The 17,576-nt window shown below is 35.6% G+C and overlaps 1 protein-coding gene across 6 annotated transcripts in view; it reads left to right on the plus strand.

Annotated features, from left to right (window-relative positions):
• Positions 1 to 7,410: 7,410 nt before the first annotated feature.
• Positions 7,411 to 17,576, plus strand: part of LOC138698669 (uncharacterized) — a 57,827-nt gene continuing 47,661 nt past the window's right edge. For 2 of the 6 annotated variants that reach the window (XM_069824814.1, XM_069824816.1), the window contains exons 1-3: positions 7,411 to 7,503; positions 10,292 to 10,634; positions 17,220 to 17,342. In XM_069824814.1, the coding sequence (XP_069680915.1) occupies positions 10,554 to 10,634; positions 17,220 to 17,342 (204 nt within the window). In that variant the 5' untranslated portion in view covers positions 7,411 to 7,503; positions 10,292 to 10,553. Of the gene's footprint in view, positions 7,504 to 7,555; positions 7,709 to 10,291; positions 10,635 to 12,168; positions 13,779 to 17,219; positions 17,343 to 17,576 lie in introns of those variants that run through there. The other 4 variants (XM_069824818.1, XM_069824817.1, XM_069824815.1 and 1 more) reach the window with 4 other exon arrangements.

Genomic DNA, 17,576 nt, shown 5'->3' on the forward strand with positions numbered 1-17,576 from the left:
GACTTTCCTAATGGCATACTCTAGAGCAAAGTTAAAAAGTAAAGGTGATAGTGCATCTCCTTGCTTTAGCCCACAGTGAATTGGGAAAGCATCCGACAGAAACTAGCCTATACAGACTCCGCTATATGTTTCACTGAGATACATTTTAATTAATCGAACTAGTTTCTTGGAAATACCAAATTCAATACCAAATCAACATAGCGGAAAAACTGGTGTGATCATGTATCATGGATGCCCAACAACAGGCTACTTCGGAGGCTATTTCAATGCAAGCCTTGTGCAAGGAGAGACCGACTTTCAACCTGAAGCGGAGCAGGCCAATAAGTCTAATTCAAGATTCTTAATAACGATGATGAATGCAATTCACTTAGTCTGTTTTTTAATTGCAGTACAAAAGCACGATTTGTTCTCTTTTTAATAAAGGAGTAATTTAAAAAGTCACCTTTGAATTAATTGATGATTAAACATGGTATGATGATTTGGTAGCTACGTTGGCGGAGTGCTGGCCCGGTTCAATTCTCGTGATGGCATAGTCGTATTTGTGGTGGTTAAATCCAAGATTTCTCTCCCATTCCCCTTTGTTTCCACTGTCTCTGTACAGTATATTTGAATATTCATCATTGCCATTTTAATAATGTCTACTGGTACCCAAAATGGTGCGATATGATGTAGTATTGTAACTGGTCTGCAGATGGTATCAGTGTTGGAAGATGGAGTGCGGTCGTGGGGAGGGACTTGAGCCTATATGGCTAAATCGACAGATGGCACCACATGACTGAGTCACGATATTATGGAGAAAGTGGACATTGTGCTTAAACATCCCTGCATAAACGAGTGTAATGTGCCCATTGGAGCTGTAATGCTAACCTTTGGGTCCGGCCTCCATTTAAGAAATGGTGTGATGGGTTAAAATAAGGACTGATTGTTATTCCAGTAACAATTAATTTCCCTTATGTCTCAACTCTTAGTGTACTCCGTATTGAATTTTGAATGGCAGTTTTTGGCACTTTTTTTATGTTCACGACGTCACAGGTTTGCTGAGTCTCAACAAAGACAGGCGATTTTATTGATTTCATAATTTGTGATACTTTCGAATGTGTGAGTTCCGCAATTAGTATTTTAATATCTTTACTGTATCAATTTTTAAAATCGTGAACAAGAAAAAATTGAATTTACCTGTTAACAATTCTGAGAAGGTTTTGTCGTGGAAGTTGCTGGAATTGTGGCCAATTGGCCAGTAATTCATTTAGGCAATGATCAACATCCCAACGATATTGCTCTTCAATTAAAACTCCCTTGCGGAAGCACAGATCACATATAACAGATTGATCACTCTTATGGGCTTTGAAGGCAACAACTTTTATCAATTTCACTATGCTGCCATCTAGTGACAGTAGAAGAAGTCACGTTATAACTCCCATTTTAATTGCATGGAGTAACTGTACTCCCATCTAGCTGTAGTTACTAGTTGACAGTGGCGATCCTGGTGGTTGTTCTCTTCTACCTTATCGTTTGTTTTTAGCATGGGGATGGCCAATCTGTTGTATATGTATCAGAAGCGGAAATAGGGTTCAAGATTAAATTTGTAGTGCTCTAGTGTAACATTCATTTCAACTTCAATGCATATTTTAAAAAATTAAGTGAAGTTTGGTTGTATTAATAAGCATGTATGATTATTTCTTGTTTTTTAACACTTCAAAGTCCACCATTGTGGAGTATTGGTTAGCATGTCTGATTGTGAAATGAGTGGACCGGGGTTCAAATCCTGGTTGGACTAACTTACTTAGTTGATGTTTTGTCCGGAATTTTCTTTCAACCCATGAAGAGCAAATGCTGGGTAACTTTCGACCCTGGACCCTGGCCTCATTTCGCTGACATTATCACCTTCATTTCATTCAGGCACTAGATGACTATCGCAGTTGATAAAGTGTCGTAAAATAAACCAGTTAAGAAAAGAAACTTAAAATCTGTGATAGTAGGCCTACTGGTATGTCTGTCATTTAAATTTGCCAAGAACGTGGTGGTACTGCTAGTACTCCTGAGTCATGTGTATGTGTTTAAATTTACGATTTTTTAATCAAAACCTACCATAATATCGATGTAAGTTCTTTACCATTCCAGACTCCATTTCATCTGATAGTAAAAAAATAGATGCCTCTATATGAAAGCATTGGCACAGGAGTGTGCTGGATATTTAAATTTCTTCGGATTTAAACCGTTAATGCACGGCTGCATCAATTTGTTGACAAAACAAAAGAACAATACTCAATGCCAACAACAGACATGGCCTACATAGTTTATGCCTTAAGTATTAAACTCACTCTGGGATGATGACCTCATAGATACATAGAAACAAATGCCGAAAGCTCCTATTCAGAATTGACCACCAGATACTGGAACTCTTATGTATGCTTGTTCTTCTGATGTCACATTCAGAAATTGATTTGAAGCATTACCACAGTCTAGTATATGCAGTCACGAAGCTCAATACGTAGTAAATATGCATCCATAGATAGTTGCTAACCTCTAGGATCACTACTATCGCCTCATTACGGACAATGCGAAATAGTACCTGCACAGTATTTTGTTTCTAGTACCCTCATAAACTCAAGCTTCGTGACTGTATATACTAGACTGTGGCATTACTATGAAGAGATGTAATGACGTGAAGGTAGCAGATGTTCCTCGTATGTCATAATTTTGTCACAACCGTGCAGTGCACTTTACACAATGTTGCTAATCCATGCTGGGGGCCACATGTCCTCAATAAATTAGTTTACTCACAAAAAAGTAGAATTACAACGTCTTTGTGCATGTACATTCGATTATTGCCGAGGTAAATTGTTTGGTATTTCATACATATTGCATTATCATCTTAAACATGTACTTGTAGGAAGAATTTTGGGTAAAAATGTTTAATCCGTAATGGTGCATATGCCACTCTTATTATAAAAATGTATTAGTTTGTATCATTGTATAGACCTCTATGGGCTCCTCAAGCTGTCCAACATACCACACACCCTTTTCGTTATTTCTTGTATTACCATGTTACGTCCCTCCGAAAAAAAAAAAATCTCATTGCCAACTTATAAAATTAGGATTATGCTAGAGAAACCAACGAGTATAAAGAGTACAGTATAGTGTTACTAGTATTCATCCAGGGACGGTATGTTGTTTAAAATTACGCCACAAAACAGTTTATTAGACGCATTCACAGAAGGGCACTCTCGTGGAATCGTGATTCATTTATTTTTTTCTTAGTTGGCACGTTTACAAATATCCTACAGTTAGTTTTCCGAACTAGTGATTGGTTTTTTATTCATAATGGTTTCTCAACCTGGATAGCAATGAGTACTGGACTCATCTAAAAAGCTGTATAGAGACAACAGCAGAAAAAACAATAGGATACAGAGAAGGTGGGAGAATTAAGAAACCTTGGGTCACAGGGAAAATGTTGGAGAAGATGGAGGAAAGGAGAAAATGAAAAACATCGACACAGAAAAAGGTAGAAGAAACTACAGGAAACTTAACAACGAACTAAGAAGAGAAACTGATATGGCGAAGGAAGACTGGATGAAAGAGAAATGTAAAGAAATACAGGATCTAGAGAGAAAGGGAAGATATAATTTAATGTATCGCGATATAAAATGTTTGGACTTCACAAATAAGAAAAGCATATCCACGTAGTTGAAAGATGATGAAATCGGGAATGAAATAACAGACAGACCAGGAATACTGAACAAATGGACGAAATATATAGAAGAGTTATATGAGACAAGGAATCATCCAGATGACTTAGCTATAGAAGACGAAGCACATGTATCAGAAGACGAAAAAGGTTTTTCTATTTTAAGGGAAGAAGTTGAACTAGCGCTTAAGGAAATGAAGAATGGGAAAGCAACAGAAGTTGATGGAATCCCTATTGAATTAGTGAAATGTTTGGTGAAGACAAAGAAATTCTATCATTATGCAACGAAATATATGAGCCTGAAGATTTCACGGAGATAGTGTTGCTTCCAATACCGAAGAAAAATAATGCCAAGAAATGTAACAAGTTCAGGACTATCAGTCTGATATCGCACTCGGCGAAGATTCTTCTGCGAATACTGAATCGACGTTTGTATTCTAAGATGGAAGAACAGTTGGAAGAAGAGCAGTTTGGCTTCAGGAAGGGAAACGGTACGAGAGATGCAATTGGACTGCTACGAACCATTGGCGAAAGGTACCTAGAGAAGAAATATAGTATTTGTCGACCTAGAAAAGGCTTTTGACAGAGTGGATTGGAATAAACTGATGGGGAAACTAAAGAAACTTGGCGTGGATTGGAAAGAGAGGAGGCTGTTCAGTAACCTTCATATGAAACAACGAGTCAAAGTCAGGATAGGAGGAGAAATGTCAGAAGGAAGTGAAATAGAGAGAGGAGTATGACAAGGATGCCTTTATCACCTACCCTGTTCAAGACCTATTTGGAGGATTTAGTGAAGAACTGTTTTCAGAACATAGAAGGAGTGATAGTAGGAGGAAGAAGAATAAAGTGTGTAAGATTTGCTGATATGGTGTTGTTAACAGAAGAGGAAATGATACTAAGAGATATGCTACGAGAGCTAAATGACAGCTGTGAGCAATATGGAATGAAGGTAAATGCCAACAAGACCATGGTCATAGGAAGAAAAGTAAAGAAGGTAAACTTGCGAATTCTAAATGAGGCACTAGAACAAGTGAACAGCTTCAAATACTTTGGGTATACTATAAGCAGTAACATGAGCTGCTGCCAGGAAGTCAAAAGGAGGATAGCAATGGCAAAGGAAGCTTTTAATAGAAACAGGAGCATCTTCTGAGGACCTTTGGAAAAAGAACTAAGGAAGAGACTAGTGAAGTGCTTTGTGAGGAGTGTAGCATTGTATGGGGTAGAAACAGGACATTACGGCAAAGTGAAGAGAAGCGAATAGAAGCATTTGAAATGTGGATATGGAGAAGGATGGAGCATGTGAAGTTTAGTAAATATATATCTGGTACTGTCATACATACTACTATGTCGCCACCAACCACACTGCAAATGCGATGTAAGTACAAAACTTGCACCGTATGCGGAATAGAAAAAACTAAAACTGTATTGTTCTGGTACATCTGGCAACCCTAATTATAATATTTTACAAAGGAATGTTGTACCTAACCATTTCTATTTTTTTTTTCACGAATGTGGCTGTATTGAGGACATGTGGTCATGAGTGTGGACTCCAGCAACATAAGATGAAAAGCTCCAACATTGCTGGCATGGCGTTAATGAACTGGACGTGTTTAATTTACATGCTGAGTGATGTCAGCGGTATTGTGAGATCTTTTATCTTTCTTATTGTTTTACCAGTACTCTGAAATAAGTTATTCTTTAATAATTGAATACCTATCTGGAAGAATATTCTAGTAGCAATTTGTCAACTTGTTAGATACGTTAACTAACAAATAAAACAATGTTTCACAGTTCACAAAGATAGCAAGTCTAAGGCTTATTATATAGCAATATTTGAGAACAAATTTTACTTTACAAACAAAAATGCAACACATTCTTTTCATTTATTCGTACACAATTTTTTACATACAACATTCTTCCAGGCAAGTAATCATTTGTGCAGAGGGTCACAAAATGGGCGTAACCCCCATGTATTCTTATTTCACTTACTTTCTGAATGTTGGTACCCCCATGTTTACGTTAGTACCATGGTAACCGTATACTTATGAACAAACATGGCTGACTAGAGTCTGCTTACCATCGATGTTTCCCAACCGGTGGATTGGAAGAAGATCTGCAGATGATAAAGTTCGTTTTACCAACCTCACAATACCTGATAATGTTCTCTGGGTGTTCACCAAGGACAAAGTGCGAAATCACCGCTATAACACAACGGCACAATTACGAGCAGCTGTGGAAGATGCCTTCATCAAAGTGACCCTTGATTATCTGCACAAAACATCTGCCAGGACATGGCGCAGAATTCAGCTGTGCTATGAAAATTAAGTTCTTCATACCGATGTCTTGGATCGTTAAACTATCAGGTACATGTCCATATCAATCAATCAACCATACCCACCGTAGTGCATGGGGGGTAGCCCACTTTGTGAACTTACTATATATTATAGTATACATTGGTTTTCATAAATGTGGTAGTTTTATTTTACCACAGTGTAACTGTATGTTCTTTCTCCCATTGATGTTTGACGACATTACACAGAGAATTCTTGCCTGAGGTGATCAAGTAACTGGGTTGGAAGTGACACTATAGTTTTCACTCCCTTCTCATCCCTTTCTCCTCCTGAAATCCCTTTTATTTTCCTGCCCCCTCCGTTTGTCTTCCCTTCTCTCTTTTTTGCCACTTCTATTCCTTTTTTCAGTTCCTTCGCCTTCTCTTTCTTCCTGACTATCAAATATCCCGTTACAGCTCTTACTGAAGTCACTTCTTGAGTGCTAACCACAATGTATTTAATGCCAGACATAAGGAGAAGATAGTAAGCGAAGTGCAGTACTGTTACTTGTATATTATAAAGTTCGCACAATAGAGTGCGTTTGCTTATACTTATATATCAAATGATAGAACTATAGGAAATCTTACATTGGCCCCTCTACAGCCATATTAAACATTTTTATTACTTTACATGTCAATGCTTTTTGTAACTTAATGCTAAATAAAACACTGATCAGTCTATTGGTCTTGATATCCAATAATTAATTTGACAAAACATGTGTTAAGTTGACAGTTGGTTGCAGTGTACTTGATGCCAAATTATTTGCTAGCAAGAAAACTGGCAGCTCTGAGGAAGAAAATGAGTCGCAGAAGATCAGAACCAGTTTTGAATGGAACATCCAGCACCGCTCTGCTTCCTATTCTTGCAATGCTCTTAGAGCATGGGATTAAACAGAAAACCTGGAGGTGAGTATAAACGTAATTAAGTTTAACAGTTTAATTCCCCTAAACTCATGAAAAACTAGGACATATCTGGGCATAACAAAAGTCTGATTTTCCTATTTATATTTGACTCCTTATAGTCAGGACTATGAAGTAGGATATGTGAGGACGTTTATTCATCCTTCTATCTGGAGGGGAAACTGACGTGTGTTTGGGAACCAGTGGTTTTGAGGCGACCTGATTGCATTTCTGGATCAGTCAATATTTTCATGTCTGGGCATAAAGAATGGCGCGAATAATTTTAATTGAGCCGTTCCGATTTGATTTGATTCTATGACTATATTGTTGAACGGTAGCAATTGAGCTTCAGTGATGCATTTAATATTAGCCTAACATTAATTTTGACTAGAAGTTATTTTATGACATATCAACAAATATAATATGAAATAGACATTGTAAATTACAGGAAACGATAAAAATGGATCGTTCGCTCATTTAGTGTGTGACCTCATGATCTAGGAGGCATTGACTTAATTTCTATAATCTCTGTTATCGGTTTGCATATTCATTTTGAGGGCATTTACATTATTTATAATTAGGTTAGGTGAGTATTAACACTTTAAAATAATTAAATGTGCAGTGTACTGTGGTGAGTGCTAGACATTCGAGCTGCAGATGTCGTCTAGTCTGATGCTTCATGGGCATTTTTCAAGGGTATGTGGATACGCTACCTAAGAATAGCCCACTATTTTGTAAAAGAAGTTCACGTTTAGCGAACTATTTTCTGCACAAAAGTCTTGTTCAAGAAGGTATGAAAACAGACACAGATTCGAAATATGTATAATTTTATTTTAGTCATAAATTTCAGCTCACGACACGTAAATATATTGCATTCAAGGCGCTTAGAATAGCTATAATATGTGCCAGTCTATCGATATTCATAACACTGTTCTTTCATTACTACAAATGTCATAGTTCTCTAAATGGATGAAATTCCTGTTGAAAGAAATACTGTGTTAACTTGAGGACTTCTTTTGTGAGAGTAGCAACGGGATCATAATATCGCACCCCTAGAATTAGGGTTACCAAATCTATAGGAGGGCAGGGAATCTAAAATAAGAGAACATTACTGAAAAAAGGACTTTTTAAAAATCGGTATGAACAAAATTAAAGATAAAAGCAATGACTCACCTTAGTCTTCTCACTAGGTAGTTGCTGGATCAGTATTATATCTATCCACGTATCGGTGGAGCCCACTTTGTGCAGAAGTGCCTGAAGAGACAAACTTGCATCTTGTAGTAAATAACTGTGGAACTGCTCACAGTACATGTCCTTGAAATTATATTACACCATGATGGTACCTCTGACTGTCTCCGTTAGCATGCGATTTCGTTCTTTTATCCATTGAGCAGAGAATAGGGAAAATACTCTCTCAACAGTTTCATTGTGACTTGGGATAAATAAATAGAATTGATTTATTTTTAAGAGTTCTGAGAAAGATTCAGTGCTCGCAGAACTATTGGAATTGAAGAATTTGCACCATTGTTTATCTAAAGTTACATCTTTGTCAAAATTAACTTGATTGACATATCTTTGTACATTGCAGAATAAAATTGATAAAATAGCTTAGATTCATGAATAGTGATATTTTTAGAGTAAGAATTCAATGCATGTCAGTAGGTCATTATATTTTATGTTTTTTATGTGCTCCAGCTTCAACCATTGAAAGCAGTTAAATTCTTTTACACTAGGTTTTCACCATTTGTTTAGATCCTATTCTATGCATAGATAGATAGATTTATTCGTTCCATAATATTCTTACATTTGCTTTATAGCATAGAATAAAGAACATGTCCAATTCTTACGTTTAAATATAAATGCAATACATATAAAATGCAAATATGAAATATGTACAGAATTAATACCTTAATAACAATAATATTTTATACAATGTAATATGTTTACCATTTAATAGTATTAAAATATTTACACAGTGCGTCCACACCTGTGGAGTAACGGTTAGCGCGTCTAGCCGCGAAACCAGGTGGCCCAGGTTCGATTCCCGGTCGGGACATGTTACCTGGTTGAGGTTTTTTCCGAGGTTTTCCCTCAACCCAATATGAGCAAATGCTGGGTAACTTTCGGTGTTGGACCCCGGACTCATCTCACCGGCATTATCACCTTCATCTCATTCAGACGCTAAATAGCCTAAGATGTTGATAAAGCGTCGTAAAATAACCTACTAAAAAAAAAAAATTTACACAGTGCTGTGAAATGTTAAGACTTCGTCTACAGAATAGAAAGTGTGAGATATTAAGTAATTTTTTAGTTTTACCTTAAATAATGGAGGGTTTTGGCTATGATTCTTAATGTCTTCAGGAAGACTATTGAACATTTTTATCGCCATGTAACGTACTCCCCTTTGATAGCATGATAAATTTGATGATGGCGTATGAAAATCATTCTTTCTGCGGGTATTTAAACTATGTATGGCTGAGTTAGTTGGAAAATTTTCTTTATTACATAAGAGGGAATTTATTATAGAGTATATGTATTGATTTGTTAAAATCAGAATCTCTAATTTTTTTAAAAATAATCTACATGATTCTCTAGCCTTTGCTCCAACTATTATTCTAATGGCTCTTTTTTGTAATTAAAATATATTTTTACTATCAGCAGAATTTCTCCAAAATATTATTCCGTAGGACATAATGGAATGAAAATAGGCAAAATATATTGTCTTTAAGATACTGCTGTTTAGAAATTGTTGTAACGACCTAATTGCGAAGCATGCTGAGCTAAGTTTGGGGGTTATAATATCACACATTATTCAATATTCATACTAATTCTAGTTGAAATCCGAAATGCCGGACATTTCAAATTTTTTTTTTTTTTTAATGATTAAAAAAGAGAACATGTCCTCTTTTTGCCGGACTGATGGTAACCCTATCTAGAATAATACTGTTGTAAAACTGCCAAAAATTGAATTTTGAGTTATAAGTATTTTTGTAATCTTTATTTAATTCTCTATCAAACACTAGAAATGTATCTCTAAGTTCAAGTGCAAAGTCTGCAGAACTCGTACTGATACTGGTAAACCTGATTTTTCATACGACTTGGAAATATTATTTTGCTTTTAGTCAAAACTAACTTTTGGTAGTTACGATACTATTATTTTAAGGGTGCGATATACACTGTAGTCTTTTATCACAGGAAATTTAAATTAGAGCATAAACTGGAATGCGCTTGACAAAATTCAATGGGAAATAATTCACTTGCTGATATATTTATAAAACTGTTCTTGCCTGTCAGTGCCTTCCATATTACTCTGTGGGTGTTTGTTCCCTTGAATCCATATTTCATATTTCTGACGATACTGTCTCTGTTCACAGCTATATACAATGAACCCTCTTCATCCGGAATGTGTTTTCTTTGGGATGCCTGCTGAGTAGCTACACGATGTGGGTCCAGTTACTGTTCTTTCAGTACATAGCCTACTGCACTTGATTCTTTAGTGCACTCTCGATCTCCGACGATACAGGCAAGCTTAGAATAATTAGCTGTAACGTCGCGTCATAGATTCTCATACAAATGACTTGCAGTTTGTGGTTTTAAATTGCGGGAATTTAAAACCGTTCAATTCTGGTAAAAACTATGAGTGACACAAATAGTGGATCATCACGTGATCGCCCCAACCATTCTAGGAAGCGCTCTGTCGATAAATCAAAGTGGAAAGTAAGTATAGCTAAAGAGAAACGAAATCATGGTGAAGAATATGTAAGCGTGAAAGCAAAGGAAGTTGTTACAGCAAGAGCAGTAGGACCCCCTTGTCAGTGTGGTTGCTTCGATAAAGTGGGCAAAGAAAAAATTGATGAAATATTTCGTGAATTTTGGGCAATTGGGAGTTACGATATGCAAAATGGATATTTAAACAATTTCATGGAAAGTGTAGAGGTGAAAAGGTCACGTGTGAAGGGCAGACCAGCAAATAGGGATTATAAAGAATGGACACTGAGCGAATTTTCCTGTGTTTTGTTTCTCTGTGCACCAGCATTTAGTTCTACTTTCAAGCGCTAGAGGTAGTGTAATCGAGCATACGCTAAGATAATAATTGAGTATAGAGTTGAGACACAGGATCCAAACATCGCCTACCTTATTGTGTAATCCAGTAACGCTTTGCTTCAAATAAATTCACGTTAACAGCTTTTCCTTATTTCTCAGTGGCAAACTAGTTGTAATAATAATATTTTATATTTCAGATATCATAAATTATATTATAAAATAATATAATACATTATAAAATTAAGTATCGAATTCGTTTAATATTTGTATATAATATAATATAGGTATACGGTTTTACTTCTCGTAAGAGTTTTGTTTTTCCATTTTCAGCGCTATCAAATCATTATATATTTTAATTGTTGTTGGGGTCAATGTCTCAACTCTCATTATAAAGGAACTCTAGAGTCTAGACATTGCAGTTAATGACGGATTTATTATTTTATGGATCCAATTTATTTTATTTGAGTACATAATGCACCTAGATGTATTAATTATATGTGTTATATTTCCGCTGTGTCGACTGCTAGCTGGTGTGATGTCAGCGCCAACTCTAGGGAGAAGGCAGAATCTCACGCTCTAGCTGGCTTGAAGGTCATTGAAATCAGTCCGGCTACATCAAAGGTACCGACACGAAGTGTCCATTCTTTATAATCCCTATTCGCTGGGCAGACCTTCTCGCAGCCTGAGCACTGTGAGCTACAGGGTGATGCACAGAGGGTTTCTTTCAATGTCTGTGCTGTCGCCTTCTGAAACATTCATGGCCTACGTGAAAGGAGATTACGCACTGTCCGTGAAAAGGTCAAAGGAACTGGCAGATTGGAAAGAGATCGGCGTGGTCATCAAGAGAAAACTAGGACTATTTCAAATTCTTTACTGTCAAAGGTATATGAACACGTTAGTGGCATACTGGTACTTGAACTTTTAAGCCCTCGGTCTATAGTGGAGCAAAAAGCCCTAAGAAAAAAGTTGGCTATTGAATTTAGTACGATGTTTCTAAATTGTGAACAGAGTATCGTAATTGGCTAAGTGACCATCCTAGCATTGAGGCATGTCTATGGCTCTGATCTTTCAGCCAGGAGGCCCGGGTTCGATCTCTGGCCAGGTCGTAATGGAATTTTTGATGGACAAAGCAGAGGACTTTTCTCAAGGTACTCCCACTTCCCTCAAATCAATCTTCTTAATGTATCCAGCTGTTTGCTGACACTGTAGTATATTCAGTTGTTGTTTTTCACGAGAAATGAGGGGTATTTTGATCGGTGTTCATTATAGATGCCTGTTGCTAGTAGCCAGAGGTGGGGTGTAGTCAATATATCTGCAGGGCTGTGTCTTCTGCAACTGGTACTGATGATTTTAATTTACTTCTTTTGTGGTTTATGGATGGACAGTACAGAAGAATGTGTTCCAGATCTTCATCATGATTATTACACCACAGACAAGTAGGATTATCAGAAATGTGAAATCGGTGTAGGTACAATTGAGTGACAATGTGACCTGTTCTGGCTCTTGTTAAAAATGTTTGAACATGTCTGGGCAAGTTTTTGTACATTTCCAGGTCATTTGGTTTCTTTTGTACAGACTGTAAAATTTTTCCTTTGTCAGAAGAGAGCCAATTGTTGATCCATAGGTTTGTAAAATGAGACTTTACTGAAGCAAAAGCACTGGATAGTGATATCACTTGAAGAGGTCTTGGTTGCAAATATGTCGCCTGTTTTGCAATATTATCGACTTTCTCGTTTCCAGGTATACCACAATGACTAGGTATCCATTGAAATGTTATTTCCTTTTGGAGTTCTTTTAGTTTACTTAGTTGTTTCTGAATTGGAATAATTCTATGTGCATATAGGTTTGGTACATATTTAACTATATTAAATATAGCCCCCTTGGAGTCGGTAAGTATGCAAATAGATTTTTCAGAAATTTGAGTAACACACTGAAGAGCAGCATCAATAGCTAGCAATTCAGTGTCAAGACTGGAGGAGGATCTCATTCCACAAACACACTCCACCTTCCTGTCATTTTGTCTATCATCTACAGTAGTTAGAATAGGTTGAAATGAAGTCTTGGGGTGTAGTACGAGTTTCTGGTGCTGATACAGGAAGGGTTTGGCACATATCTAAGGATGGGATCCAGTTGTGGCCCACCCATGTGCACCCGATTGGTGAATGCCACCCAGGCAACCTGTCGCTCTGGTACAGCTATTGCACATGTACAGTGGACAATGAGCCGATGTAAATTCAGGCACAAGGTTCCATCCTGGGCCCAGGCATCATAAAATCAAGCTCGGGATAGCTGCCTTCATCATGTTAGCGGAGTGTGAGTGTACATAGTGTGCTCTTTGCTTTTATGCTGTCACTTGTCAGGAGTGGACATGCGGGAATTTAGTGTACAGCCATAATAATCGCATTGTAGATGTTATTACCTCGTCAGCTGAAGAATGGTCCATATAGTTTCTTAGAATTACAAAATTAGTTTTCATTCAGCGATTATGTGTGATATTCTGTTTATCTGGTCATTGCACTTTTATCCTTTATCCTTCTTGAAGGGACATATTCATGTGTGCTTGCGATGTGCGGAATGAGTGATGTTGGTAATACTGTCATAATAGTGGGGGAGATGTTACAGTGAACATATTCAATCACAATTAGTAGCTTAAGTTAGAGTTTTCAGTGCTTGCCAACCCGAAACTCTCATTCACTCTTGTATGTTGTATATAACCGCAGGTATGTTCAGCCGGATCTCTGACGTCACTCATTCTGCACATGGCAAGTACGCGTAAATGGTTCCGTGCAAGAAGGTATCAAGACCAACCAGCATAAGGTAAAGTAATGTTTTCATTATTATTATTATTATTATTATTATTATTATTACTACTACTATTATTATTATTATTATTATTATTATTATTATTATTATTATTATTACTATTATTACTATTATTATTATTATTATTATTACTATTATTATTATTATTATTATTATTATTATTACTATTATTATTATTACTATTATTATTATTACTATTATTATTATTATTATTACTATTATTATCATTATTATTACTATTATTATTATTATTATTATTATTATTATTACTATTATTATTATTATTATTATTATTATTACTATTATTATTATTATTACTACTATTATTATTACTATTATTATTGACTCAATTTATTTTGATTTTAGCAAAGCATTTGATGTTGTTCCTCACAAAATTTTATTAAATAAATTAAGTAATTTTGGTCTCTCCACTAACTATGTTAATTGGTTTGAAAATTATTTAACAGATAGACAGTCTTGTGTTCGACTAGGTAATTCTCTCTCGGTTCCATTTAATAGGTTATGCGGTGTTCCTCAAGGGTCTACTTTGGGACCTCTCTTATTTTTATTATTTATAAATGATATAAGTAAAAGAATAAGTTCTAGCTGCCTTTTGTTTGCGGATGATCTCAAAATCTTTCGCAAAATTAATAGTTTGGTTGATTGTCAAATTCTTCAAAATGACATTAATTCAATTTCACAATGGTCTGTTGAAAATGGAATGAAAATTAATCAATCCAAAACTTTTGTTATTTCCTTTTCACGGAAAACTATCTCCCTAAAATTTAACTATTCTCTCAGTAATGTCGTAATTACTAGGAAAGATTGTATTAGAGATGTTGGTGTCCTACTTGATTCAAAATTATATTTCCATGATCATGTGCAATATATTTATACCCATTCGTTAAGAATGCTTGGTCTAATTAGGTCTATAACTTATTCTTTTTCCACTCCTATGTGTTTATTAATTTTATACTATACGTTGGTTAGATCCAAGCTTGAATATGCATCTGTTGTATGGAACTCCATTACTTCCACTGACTCGGCTAAATTGGAGAATATCCAAAGAAAATTTATTTCCTTGTGTTCTTATAGATTTTTACCAAATTCCGATTTTAACTATGAGATTAAATGCAATTATTTCAGTTGCGGTAGTTTGTTCACCAGACGTCAGGATCTTGATTATTTATTTTTTTGCAAAGTCATTAAGGGTGATATTGATTGTGAATCTTTCATAAGCAATATCAGTCTTCGTATTCCTGCTAATGGTTTAAGATTTCATAAATTGTTTTATAATAAGAATCCTAAATCTCTCTCTCCGGTCTGCAGATGCATTAAATATGCTAATTTGCATGGATTCAACTTGGATCCATTTAATGTGTAGTATATCTTTGAGTTTTAACTCGCTGATCTAATTTTAATAATTATTTGTCCATATATTTCTTGCATTTGGTCTATTGATTCATGTAGACCATTCCATTATTTCAATTCTCATTGTACTAATTTTATAATTATTATTTGATCAATGATTGATGTAGACCATTATATTGTTTGTATTTCATCTCATTGCCATTTTCTATCATTCATTCTCATCATCATTTGTTGTTTTGTTCTGTTTTGTATCGTGCAAAATTGTAATTGGCCTTGTGCTGTTGTTTTTGCACGTTAATATTCTAAATAAGTAAATAAAAAATAAATTATTATTACTATTATTATTATTATTATTACTATTATTATTATTATTACTATTACTATTATTATTATTATTATTATTATTACTACTATTATTATTATTATTACTATTATTATTATTATTATTATTATTACTATTATTACTATTACTATTATTACTATTACTATTACTATTATTATTATTATTATTATTATTATTATTATTATTATTATTATTATTATTATTATACATTGATACTTGAACAGTGTTATCATCATCCCTGGCGCTACAACCCTGGTTGAGTCTTGGCCTGCTTCAGAATGTTTTGTCATTGGTTCCTATCTATTGCCTTGTTTTTCCAATTCCTGACAATCATGATTTTCGAATCCCTCTCAACACAGTGCAAGTAGCGAATAGGGATTATAAAGAATGGACACTGAGCGAATTTTTCTGTGTTTTGTTTCTCTGTGCGCCAGCGTTTAGTTCCACTTTCAAGCACTAGAGGTTAGTGTAATCGAGCATACGCTAAGATAATAATTGAGAATAGAGTTGAGACACAGGATCCAAACATCGCCTACCTTATTGCATAATCCAGTAACGCTTTGCTTCAAATAAATTCAAGTTAACAGCTTTTCCTTATTTCTCAGTGACGAACTAGTTGTAAGGTTATTAATAATTTTTTATATTTCAGATATACATTATATTATAAAATTAAGTATCGAATTCGTTTAATATTTGTATATAATATAATATAGGTATATGGTTTTACTTCTCGTAAGAGTTTTGTTTTTCCATTTTCAGCGCTATCAAATCATTACATATTTTAATTGTTGTTGGGGTCAACGTCTCAACTCTCATTATAAAGGAACTCTAGAGTCTAGACATTACAGTTAATGACGGATTTATTATTTTATGGATCCAATTTATTTTATTTGAGTACATAATGTACCTAGATGTATTAATTATATGTGTTATATTTCTGCTGTGTCGACTGCTAGCTGGTGTGATGTCAGCGCCAACTCTAGAGAGAAGGCAGAATCTCACACTCTAGCTGGCTTGAAGGTCATTGAAATCAGTCCGGCTACATCGAAGGTACCGACGTGAAGTGTCCATAGGCTACTTAATTACCTATACACTGGTGCATCCATCAGGTTTTCGGTCGTCCCAATTTCCACCTTCCCTCGGAATTTCCTGAGAAGATATGCTTCACTGGGTTACTTGGTTCCATCCGGGCCACATGACCCATCCAACTGTGTATTGATTTTAATTTTCCGCAGCAGATCAGTGTCTTTATACCGATCATAGTTCTCACAATTGAAGCTTTTTCTCCACAAACCATTGTCATTCAAGGGCCCAGATATCTTTCTCAAAATTTTTCGTTCAAATGTATTCAATCGATTTTCATTATTTTTACTCAATGCCCATGTTTCGGTTGCATGTGATAAAACTGGCACAACTAATGTTTTATAAATCTGAATTTTTGTCTTTGACTTGAACAGTATAACAGAATTGGATTGATTCTTTCGTGGAAGTGAAGATTCACTAGATGTGCACTGTTTGTCATGTCCTGTGTTTTCATAAGGGGTGGCCTGCACCATGTAGGTTACATGATCAGAGAGTCCCAAGGCTTGTGAATGCCTGATGTTGCTTGAAACCCGTCACAAGAGTGGAATGAGCTAATGAACCATATTATTGAAATGTGTAGTAATAATGATAACTTATTTATCTGCAACAGCTGCATGAGGTGACTGCTGTGCTTGCAGGGAAGTATGGACGTTGTGAAGGTGGAGCCAGAGTCAGACAGTGAGACTCTGCCCTCGTCCCCGCAGACCGACGACGTGAAGCAGGAGACGCCCTTCACTTTCGTCGAGGTCAAGCAGGAAGTGGTGAGTAGACAGAATTTACTAATGGGATTTAACCAGAGAAGTCTGATGACTGAATGTTTAGTACATTTTGATCCCACCCGCTAATAACTTAGACTTGTTGTTGGCACCAAATGGAGTTTTCAATGCCATAATATTATTTCCATAAATGGCAGACAAACTGGGTACAATTGTTTAATAATGTTGTATGTGTCTCACCTTATAGTCCAGGTGAGCTTACTTAGGCCGTGTCTCAAA

This window comes from Periplaneta americana, chromosome 4 (genome assembly GCF_040183065.1).
Source record: "Periplaneta americana isolate PAMFEO1 chromosome 4, P.americana_PAMFEO1_priV1, whole genome shotgun sequence".
NCBI lineage: Eukaryota > Metazoa > Arthropoda > Insecta > Blattodea > Blattidae > Periplaneta > Periplaneta americana.